The sequence below is a fragment of the Egretta garzetta genome, unplaced genomic scaffold, assembly GCF_000687185.1.
Source record: "Egretta garzetta isolate BGI_Z169 unplaced genomic scaffold, ASM68718v1 scaffold79, whole genome shotgun sequence".
NCBI lineage: Eukaryota > Metazoa > Chordata > Aves > Pelecaniformes > Ardeidae > Egretta > Egretta garzetta.
This window is the reverse complement of record NW_009260791.1, coordinates 2,161,138-2,171,924: the sequence shown is the minus strand read 5'-3', so window position 1 is coordinate 2,171,924 and position 10,787 is coordinate 2,161,138. Positions and strand designations below refer to the sequence as shown.

General features: G+C 47.8%; 2 protein-coding genes across 5 annotated transcripts in view; one reads left to right on the top strand and one right to left on the bottom strand.

The window, feature by feature from the left end:
* The first annotated feature begins 79 nt into the window (after positions 1-79).
* GSTZ1 (glutathione S-transferase zeta 1) overlaps positions 80-10,787 on the top strand; it is a 21,943-nt gene continuing 11,235 nt past the window's right edge. For 2 of the 4 annotated variants that reach the window (XM_035902003.1, XM_035902004.1), the window contains exons 1-9: positions 80-2,479; positions 3,016-3,067; positions 3,767-3,834; positions 4,629-4,709; positions 5,182-5,307; positions 5,838-5,913; positions 6,782-6,834; positions 8,108-8,157; positions 8,780-8,929. In XM_035902003.1, coding sequence (XP_035757896.1) covers positions 2,237-2,479; positions 3,016-3,067; positions 3,767-3,834; positions 4,629-4,709; positions 5,182-5,307; positions 5,838-5,913; positions 6,782-6,834; positions 8,108-8,157; positions 8,780-8,906 — 876 coding nt within the window. In that variant the 5' untranslated portion in view covers positions 80-2,236 and the 3' untranslated portion in view covers positions 8,907-8,929. Of the gene's footprint in view, positions 2,480-3,015; positions 3,068-3,766; positions 3,835-4,628; positions 4,710-5,181; positions 5,308-5,837; positions 5,914-6,781; positions 6,835-8,107; positions 8,158-8,779; positions 9,254-10,787 lie in introns of those variants that run through there. The other 2 variants (XM_035902002.1, XM_009646650.2) reach the window with 2 other exon arrangements.
* The window catches only part of LOC118453082 (acyl-CoA-binding domain-containing protein 4-like), a 3,265-nt gene continuing 1,875 nt past the window's right edge, over positions 9,398-10,787 (bottom strand). Inside the window, exons 4-5 of the mRNA XM_035902009.1 lie at positions 10,589-10,686; positions 9,398-10,443 (exon numbers count right to left, since the gene is read on the bottom strand). Coding sequence (XP_035757902.1) covers positions 10,229-10,443; positions 10,589-10,686 — 313 coding nt within the window. The 3' untranslated portion in view covers positions 9,398-10,228. The remainder of the gene's footprint in view (positions 10,444-10,588; positions 10,687-10,787) is intronic.

Here is a 10,787-nt window from a genome sequence, read left to right as displayed (position 1 = left end):
TGGGGTCGCGGCCTAAACCGGCCCCCGGTGCCGCCGACTCCCCGGGAAGGCCGGGACGGTGGTTCCCGAGAGGCCTGCACCCCCCTGCGCAGCGTCTCTCACACAGATCGCTGCCCTGGCCGGCGCCCGCGTCTCTGTCTCAGTGAAGAGCAAGGAATTTGCCCCCATGCTAAATAAAAGTAATGCCTTTCAAAGCAGTGGTGGTGGTTAAGAGAGTTCATCCGTGTGAGCTGTTAGCACCAACGCCTGCTGCAGAGGCACTGAGTTTAGGAGCAAACCTGTTCTTTCTGCTTATTTATACCTTTACATTTTAACTCGGCAGAATACAAGCGGTGCCTTTCAGACACCGAGGTTTCCCCTACGCAAGCCTCCAAGGAGCAGTCTTCTCTCTCATGTCCCACATGCGTGGCTGCTCTGCATCAGTACGTGTGTGCAGGCTGCTTGGAGCGATGGGTCTCAAGAAACAGGTGAAAGACTTTGCCTTTCCACGTGCATCCCAAATATAGTCTGGAAAGAGATGGTATCCAGAGGAGACCATACTGAAGCGGACAGGCTTGGAAACCTGAGAGCTCAACACACAACTTCTGGGGTGCCTCTTCCATCTTCCTGAACAGTGAAATGCATTTCCCAGATTTTTACTCTGGATTGGGATTTAAGCCCAAACTTTCCTCACTGCACCACTAATGCTGGAAAGGAAAACAGAACCAAACCAGAAATCTCAATAGACATTGAGCAAATGTTGTCCTCTTCCTATCCTCCCAGCTCCAACCGGTCTAACCTGCAGCTCATGGGGACTCTACCCCACGGGGTTGTACATGGAGGCAGTTCTTCCCCGCCCCCTGCTCAGCTCTTCCTCTGAGGCAGACTAGAGATAGGGTCACTCCGGGACCTGTCCAGTGAGGACAAAACACTCCTGCTGTCTCTAGTCTTTGCTTAGCTGATTGTTTTGCCTGTGATCTGCCCTGCCGCTGGGAGCAAAACAGCATGAACTTAAGAGATCGCTCCAGGCTCCAGGCTCTGGAGACACAGTTCCCAGCTGAGGGATGGCTTGTTTTCCACATTATTTTTGGTCAAATCCCCCAGGGCCTTGAAATTATAGAGCAAAGCAATTAGCTTAGCACAATTTATTACAAATGATAGTACAGGCTGCAAAAGCAACAAAGAACTGTAGAAAGGATCAGGAGAAATGCCTCTGCCAGCTGAGAGGCTGGAGTCCAAATCAGACACGGTGAAGGGCATGAACTTCTGAGCCAAAAAATCATCAGTAAGGTCCCCAGGAAAAACAAGTAAAAATAGTATGTCATGAATGCTGTATCTTTCCCTTTTGAAGCCATAGTTTCTCTTTCTTTCCCAGGAACCGAACAGCCTAGGCATTTGGAAAAAAAAAATGTAGCTGAGATTTCTAATGCCCTGTTTCCAGAAGCAGAGAATTTAAGAAAATCAGTAAATACTTTGTCCACAGAAGTGTTGCCAATACTGCCATCACTTCCCTCTTCAGTTATAAACCACTCCCCCAGTAAACTTTGACTAGAGTAATTTAATCAAATGCATACCTCATTTAAAGTTATTTGAACCAGTCTAAACTGTAAGAGAAGCATCATGTTTACAAAGAGGACCGGAGCACAGAGATCCTCGGGGTCTGTCTGGTTTTCTGTTGACAGACTGTGTGTCAGTGAGCAAATCCCAGCCTTTTTCTGCCTTGCTGTCAGTCTCCGGTATAATTTCTATGCATTTTGTGAGGGTGGAGACACAGAGAGATCCCTGGCATGCCATGGGATCTATGGAAGGAAGGAGAGACACGAGTACGGGTTTATTTAGAGACATGCATGAGTACCAATTCCCTGTGCGGAAAGAAAAGACCGTAACACAAAAAAGCAAGCTTCATATTTTGTACAAAGTTGTCCCGGGAGCCAAGTAGCAGCCTGCCCCAGGCCTGAAGTTAGAAAACCCTCTGCACTGGCTGGTACTGATGGGAAGAGGGCTACAGGAGGACCCTAAGGGACCTTCCCGCAAAGGCAGCCCCTCTTCAGGGAGCTGGCAGCCATTACCTAGTGAAACAGAAATTCTGCATATGGCTTCTGTTTCCTTGTCTTGTTCCCCAGGGCTATATTTCTGCACTGGCAACTGCTGCAAGCCTGACAGGTGCTCTAGATATCTTATTTATCTCTGGACAAAAAGCTAGGGAAATAAGGATGGTTCCTAAATGTGCTTCCAACCTCAAAAAAAAAGCTGGTAAATGGTTCTGGTATCAGGGCTGGGGCTGCAGCACGGGGATGCGGATGTAGCTGACTGCAGTTGCTCAAGATTGAATCTGACTGGCTGGTGGTTGTGTCCTGGGCACAGATTTGGGGGCATAGTCCTTTTCTCATTGGCTTTAAGAGAGAAGCCTTCCCCCATCCCAGCTGAGTTAAAAGGGAAAGCGAAGACTGGTTTTATTTCCTGGAGTAGATTGCACACACTGACCATGGCATCTGAAAAGGTGAGAGCTTGGACAGGGTGGAAGCGTCCAGGAAGGGTGTCTCCTTGCTAGAGTTCAGGTGGAGATGAATTGTCTGCCCTCTTGGCCTTCATCTCAAACAGCAGCAGCTCTTCTTGTTTGGAAAGAGGCCTGGCACTGCCCTGCATGGTTGGAAAAGCTATTTTGTGCCACGCAAATACCCAGTGCAGGTGTTTGGTACAATCAGTGGGGAATTTGTTTCAAAGATCTAAGATGGGATGGAAGTTAGCAACATCTGATAGGGACAAAGAGGGAAGCTTTGTAGGGGATAATTTTAAGGTCACTTGTGCGTTGCTGGAAACATCAGGTGCAACTAAATATTCAGAGGGTGAGCATGAAAGACAGGGATACTACCTGTATGCCCAGGAACAGTCACTTTCAGAAAGGAGCCCTCTCTCCCCAAAATGTCGCTCTTCCCTGTCTTACAGTTCCTGAAATGCCTTCTGTTAATGCATGGTTCTTACAACACTCTGGTGTTCCCACCGTACAACCCACTTTATCCCTCTTTCTCTTCTCAGCCGATACTTTATGGCTATTTCCGGAGTTCCTGCTCTTGGAGAGTGAGAATCGGTAAGATCCAGTATTGACCTCTTTTATTGTCTTGGTGTTATTGCAGTATCCTCCCCTTCACTAACCTGATTAATCAGTCACCTATTAAGGGAGAGATCAGCAAACACGAACCTGGAACAGTGAGGCATTTCCCCAGTGGAGGGGAAGGGAGCTTACCTGGAGCAGGGGGAAGGGAGAGGAACAGACAGGAGGGTTTTGCTCAGCCTGCAGCTAGTTAGAGGGAATTACTGCTTTTGTAAAGCTAACATGATGCAGATGGCTGTTTCTTCCACACTGTCTAGAGGGGCCCTACGCTCTGTTTTTACGTGGACACTGCCTCAGACTCTGGTCTGCCCAGGTCCTGAGAGCTAAGCAGAGCTGAGAATCATCCCTACTTGTACCGAGACAGCCTTAAGCAAGGTTTTTCAGGTGAGCACAGGGCCCCCTGCCCTGTGTAAGCCAAATCAGGAGGGGCTGCGCTGCAAAGAGTGGCAAAGCTTATTTTGAAAAATGCAGTGGTTTTGCCAGGACTGATCTTTAATGCTTCTGTCTTTCGCTTGCCAGAGCACTATCTTCTCGGTGGACTCAGGACACCTTTCTTGAGGGATAGGGTCCTTTTTGGTTTTAAAACGATTCTTTTTTCAAATGGTGATGGTAGCATTTCCCAATAAAACTGGTCTCAGTGTGCCTGTCTGAAACTGTATGCTCTCTTCTCCCTAGCACTGGCTCTGAAAGGGATTTCCTATGACCTGGTGCCAGTGAGCCTCCTGAACGACGGGGGGCAGCAGGTAAGGATACAGCTACCATTGCTCTCTCCAGGGGTACTGAACTTGGGGATCATTGGGAGAACTGGGATTAGCACTAGGAAGTTCACAGGCAAAGTCACTGAATTCCTCACTGCTTCTCTGTAATTAATAGTTGCTTTCAGGCAGTGTTCCCTGGCATGCAAGACGGGGAGAAAGATGACTGCAGGAGACTAAAAGTTTTTTCCTCTCTTAAACATCTGTGACTGAATTTCATAAGGCTGAGGATCTTTTAGCATGATATAACTGAACATATGTAGTGCACAGACTTCAGAGAAGCTGCCCAGCAATTCAAACACAGGCTCGACCTCATTCAGTTAGCACTACAAAGTGTGTGTGTCCATGTCCAAAAGATGTTAAATGATATAGCAAGGGGCTGCAAAGGGCCTGCCAAAGGAAGGGGTTGGTTGCCAGAAGAGATCTTCACTGAGAACTTATCTGGGGGGCCATAGTGGGGAGTTGTGCACCTAGTAGTACTACTGGCTAAGACGAGTTGGAGAACTAGAACAGAGATAGTGACACTGCTGCAGTACCACCCACCCTGGGCTTTGTATTGACGGTTTATCCAGAGGTAAGGCAGTCTGGCCTTGGATGCAGTGATCCCTGAGCCCCAGTGAGAGCTTGCTGTAGGCTAATAGTACAGCATAATTTACTGCAAATATTAGCACTGAGGTAGAGGGAAAAGCCAGGTAAAAAAATAATTTGGTAACTGCGTTCTAGGGGAGGAAAACAAGGAAGAAGAATTTCTTGTTGCCGTAATCTCAGGTTTGTTTCCACAGTTTTCTGCTGAATTCAAGGCATTGAATCCAATGCAGCAAGTCCCAGTCTTGAAAATTGATGGCATCACCCTTTCTCAGTCGGTGAGTTACCGGCCACATCTCTGTTAACCATTCACTTCAGCCTGCTGCCCAGTCTGGAGGGGATGGCTTTGCTCCATCTTTTCCCCCAGAGCTCTCATCCGTGCATTGGAAAAGAGATGGCATTTGTGATAAACAATCCCACTTCAGGGCAGAAATAGCACGTAGCCTCTGCTGGGAAACTGCTGCTAAGGTTTTAAGATCAATTCAGCTTTGGTTCATAACTCCACCTTTCACTGAGCATTTTGTAGTCTGACATAGATGGCTGCACCAGGCTTTGCCTGAAATTACAGCTGGGCTAAATGACAACAAGGTCCCAAGCAGGCATCAAAGGGGATACTGTGTTGCTTGGATTGGTAACAAACTTCATTAAAAAGCTGTTGTATTCTCTTGGATCAGCTCCCCTTTCCCAGGTGTTCAGGATGTGAACTCCTTGGCTCTCCAATAACCTCCCCTTATCTCTTGTTCATTACAGCTAGCTATAATTCAGTACCTAGAAGATACCCATCCTAACCCCAGGCTCCTGCCCCAAGATCCAAAGAAGAGAGCCCAAGTCAGAATGATCGCCGATCATATTGCCTCCGGCATTCAGCCACTCCAGGTACTGCCTTATCACATCCATGCAAATGAGATATGGGATGGGTTTCCAGGAGTCTGTATCTCTGAAAAGCTCAGTCTCTAAATTGTTGCCAGTCAACAGAGTGGCAGACCTCAAGACTGTGTGTTAGGAGATTAAATCTCTGTTTAGCCTCTGCCTGATCTGCCAATGGTAGCAATACAGTATTTCCTACAAAGAAAATCCTATAGCACACCAGGGTCCTTTGCAGAAACAGCTGAACCCATATGACCTCACTGCTGGGTCTAGGATATTTTAGGAAGAAGAAAATTGAGCAACGCAAATGGCAGAGGCAAAGGGAGACCCTGGCAGCTGTTACAGGAGAGTCCGGGGAGAGATACAGCAGGGTGCATGATTCAGTGAGGGTAGGGTCAGGGCTGACCCAGCAGGCTCAGCTCGGGCTGGGGGTTCAGGCTTGGCAACTCCTCATCTCCCCTCTCCTCCATTGGATGAGGCAGTGGGCAAGATCCAGCCAGCAGCAGTCAATCTAACCTGGAGATTGCTTGCTTTCACAGAACCTGAAAGTCCTGAAACAAATGGGGGAAAAGAAAATGGAATGGGCTCAGACCTGCATTGCATCTGGCTTTCAAGGTGCGTCCCACATCCAAAATGATCAGCACTTAGACTGACCCTTCAAAACACTGCACCGCTGGGGACCTACTTTCCTCAAGCAGAACAATGGATCTCCCTAGGCTGGTGTGCTGGGGTCCTGCCCTGCTGGCAGAGAGAGTGCTCTTCCTGCCCAGAGTCCCTTGTCCAGGACTGGTAGCGCTCCAGGGTCTCAGAGGAAAGATGCTGTCCACAGGGTGCTTCCACTGCTGGGCATGGAAGAGGGGAAGCCTGGGGCCATCCTGTACACCGCAGCAGCTGATTCACCCTGAAGCATGAGGGCTGACAGCACATCTCCTTTCCACCCAGCTGCTCCCAAACTAGTGCCTTTTGCTTTAAAGTTCTATCAATCTATATTTATATACTTTTGTAATCAGACAAAAGATACCTGATGGCAAACTCCCACAGAATCTAGCAAGAAGCAAAGCATTTCTTTACCTCCCTGGAAGAAATAGGGTGCTTTTTGTTTCCTGAAAACCCTCTCCCCCATGTATTGGAATGGCAGGCAGGCCCATTTTCACTTCTGGGCAGACGCAAACTGACTGAACCTTTGCATTCTCCCCCTCCCCACTCACATATCTCTACATTTTCCTCTTAGTATTTCAGGTGCATTGCCCGAAGCAGCTGAAATCACCCTGGGTCCCAAAAAACTGAAGGACCCTAAAGACTCCCGTAACTACACTGTTGTAAGATTTCTGTTCCTTCTAGGTTCTGTCCCAAGTTGTTCCTTTTTCATACTCAGCTCAGGGTCAAAATGCCTTTATTCATAATTCCCAGTCTAAAAGGTCTTTGGTATCCCTTTCAAATGAGTTTCCAATGCCTCACTCCAGTGTACCACCTCTCTTCACAGCACTGGAGCAGATTCTGCAGCACACTGCTGGGCGCTACTGTGTGGGGGATGAAGTAAGTATCTGAGAGAGCATTGCATACCATCAGAGAACTGAAAACCCCAGTATATTCCATAAAATAGGAATGGAAATTAGTTGTGGAGACAGAGCACAACCCCATCCTGTGCCTAGAGTTATATGCAGTGCCTTCACCATAAGAAAAACAGCTGCATGGATCCTACTTAGGCCATTATTGAATTGCAAACAGCTGCAGAAATGTTTACTTGTCCCTGCCTATAACCTGCTGATGGCCAGATTCTGCAGCTCTGTCTAGGATCTGGCTGCTACTAGAGGATGTGGAAACAGATTATATATATTTCATCTTTAAGAGATTTGGAGTTCAAAGTGTCCTGTCATAGGGGCAAAGCTTGGCTCAAGAAACACAGGTTCAGTTCTTAGCTCAGCTGTGTGGAACTTTTAACCAAGTTGTATTTTTCTGCTCTGTTTGTCCAATTTTCACATGGATGGATTTCAGAGACCTCACATACAAACTGTTCTGGCCCTTACCAATCCAGAGGCCACTCAGGCCTCTTCCATTTAGTAGTCCTGTTTAGCAGGCAATTGGGTCTTTTCTATAAAAGCCTGAGAAAAAAAGGGAGGCTCCTGCAATATCCTGTGATGGAGAGGATTGTCTAGTAGGAGCCTCATGGAACAGGAGCCCTTGCTGGGCAAAGGCTAGTTATGAGATCTTATGCTGGAGAATAACGTGTGGTCTGAAAGACACCCAGGGCTTTGTGACTTGGGGAGCAGGGTGGGGGCAGCTGCCTCTGTGCGGATGGGCTGCTGGACGTATTGTCCTTGAGTCTTCTTTTCAGATTGCGAGTCCCTGAGCCTATATGCAAAGGCCTTATCACATATCAGGTCTTGACATTGGTAGGAGCTGCTTGATACTCCTGCAATGCAAACAAGCAAAATTTAGTCACCTTTTCCTAGCCATGCAAACTTCCCCCTCTCTCCATCGCCTCCCTCTGCAGCTTGCCAGCAAACTTGTTTGCTCAGAGGCAGCTGCCATAGAAGCACTGTGTCTTTGAGGTTGTCATGATCAGCTGGTAAATATGAAGCTCCCTAAGGGCTGATGGCTTCTTCTACTAGTGACTGCTATGAAGTTCCTTTCCTTGTACCATTGTTGTATTATTAATGCTGGATTAAAGAATGAGATTGTCATGACAACACCTCTGTACTGGCTGATAAAATAATTCCTATCCTGCTCTCAAAGCCTTCCACCACAGTGAAGCATGATGGGACAGGCTCAGAGTTACTCTGACCCCTTTTCTCTGCTACATTTGCAGGTGTCCATGGCTGATCTGTGCTTGGTGCCTCAAGTTTCCAATGCTGAAAGGTAATTACGGTTAAGCTTGAGGCACTCTTCAAGGGCACCTACTCCTTGTGCTGGGCTGTCAGAGCTTACCTTCTGCTGTTCCTTGTGCCTGTTAGGAAAGCATCCCTCCTGCCTGCCCTATACAGCTATGGATTATTCTCTGCATGAGTTTTCCTATGTCATAAATACAGTCTCTTTTGGAAGCTCTTGGAAATAAGGAGCTGTCCTCTCTTCTCAAGGGAGAGGAAACCTTAGAAAAACTAAGGTTGCCCGTACTCCACATCCTCTCTCCCTGTTTGCCCTATATTTACACTGCACACAGGGGGGAAAGATTAATCTGACTATATCTACTGAAAGCCTTAAACCCGTGCAAGTTGCGGCTGCATGATTCCTAGGAAAAGCATAGTGCCTTCTTACCCTGTGCTGCACGCTATGTAAAACCCTAGTGAAGATGGAAGAACTGACTAACCTTTCCTCTAGAATTTTTTTTTTTAAACCTACCAGGATGAACCTTTTCTCTTAATGCAAAGGTACCCCAGCCTGTGAGACTCTCCCACACTGGGCAGGCACAGCACACTGCTCTGCCCTTCTGCTCACTGCTGCACTGACTCATAGTACCTCACAAATTCTTTTCCTGTTGCAGATTCAAAGTGGAAATGGGTCCATATCCCACAATAATCAGAATTAACAAAGCTCTCCTGGATTTAGAGGCATTCAAAGTAAGCCACCCATCCCGGCAGCCAGACACTCCTGCAGAGCTGCGAGCTTGAAGCCCTTCTACTCATTAAGTGAAGTAAGCTGGAGTGTCAAAAGGGACAACAGCTACAGCTTGAGTGGAACTTCAGTACCAGCGGAAGTCCTAGTACTTTTGTCTCACTTTCATCTGGGTGGGAAGAAGGACAGAGGACCTGGAAGTAGCCTGGATAGCTTACAGGAGCCATGCCAGTGCTGGAAAGCTTGCAGCTACTTCTATGTTTTTTCTATCTGATGTATCTCCATGAAGCCGATTAAAGCAGATGCATCCATAATTATCAGAAGTCCCCTTTGTATGACTTTGGGCTTGGGAATGTGGCCACAAACAACTGTGAGGCATTGAGCCAATTCTGGGGTTGCTTCTTTCTGCCACCTACAGAGAGAGCATCAGGGAACGAGTGTACACAGAGTGCTTACTAACCTAGCAGTCCCGCTCGTCCTTGCAGCTGCCTCAGAGCTATGGCATAATATCAGTGTCATGGCTATAAACAGTAAGAGTCTCTGGCAGAAGACAGGTTAATCCCTACCTTTGTTGGGTCCTGCAGGTCTTGCAAGAGCCAACAGTCAGCAACTCTGCCACCCTTTGCAATGACAAGAGGATTACTACCTGGGACAGCCAATTTGTACCCCTTCCTTATGTCTAGCAGCAGTCTTGCAGAATTTATAATAAAGATCTGTGTAGAGCAAAGCTAGGTGGTTGTGCCATAGTCAGCAAGACATAACCAGCTCGCTCCCATACGCTGAAAATGAAGCATTCTCTTCCTTCTCCCATCCTCGGACACTGCTTTAAGTGTTTTTGTAATCCTCAGCTGCAGACTATTACCCAAGAGAATCCCACCCCAGATTCCCTCCAAACCAGAATCATGCCTGCACTTTTTTCACTGTGAGGGCCTTCCAAGCAGCAGGAGTAAATCCCATTCCACTTATCCCAAATAAAACCCAAGACCTGAGTCACCTTCAGAACTGAAAGCACCCTGGGAATTCCAACCCAGAAACCTGTAGGGCAAGAAGGGAAACTCCGAAGCCTGGGACTGTGTTCCTGTGCAGGCTCAGCTCAGATCCCACTGAATGTTTTGGCACCCAAGCCCGGGTATCAAGACAGGGATATGGGAGGGAATTTTTGCCAGTCTGATGCTGTACATCAGCTACTCTAAGAGGGCAATGCCCACAGCCTTCAGAAAGACTTCACAAACCCATGATCTCTTGTGCCAAGGTAGCATTCATCTACACATAGATACTTGGACTGCCACATTGCTTGGACTCATTTATTACCATCCATGTCTATATTCAGGCTGGTGAAGAGCCCTTGCTGTTCCAGGCTCATTCTGAGTATTTTGCATTACCCTAGGTCCAGCTGGATCTTGACTGTGCTGTTGTAAAGGGTCCCGGCACAGTTGGAGCCCCCAAAGACCAACACCGTATGCAGGTTATGCGCCTCTCTGTTCTCCTTGTCCACATCCATCAGGTGGGCAGGAGTCAGGTCAAGCAATGTGTGGCCAGCTCGGGGCACAGAGCAGAGGTTGTGGTCGATCACCGTGCTCCATGAAAGAGTATCTGAAGTAGAAAGGGGCTATCAATACTGACAAGCCCATTCCTAGCACAAGGGATGAAACAAATGGACCAGACTAGGTGTTCTGAAACACCATTGCAGCCCAATAGTTGCCTTCAGCTACAGAAACAGGAAGGGAGAGTCACTCACCTAGGCGGAAGACAAAGGCATCCTGCAGGGCTCCCTTGGCATTGCAGCCTCCACTGATCAGAACCTTCTGGTCTGACACAGCCAGAGCTGCATGAAAGCTGCAAGCAAAGCAAAGCCAAAAGCTGACTACAGCAAAACCCACTGGGGTTGCCTCAGTCAGCAATGGGCAGGGGTGGGCAGACTTCAGCAGGAGGCTGGG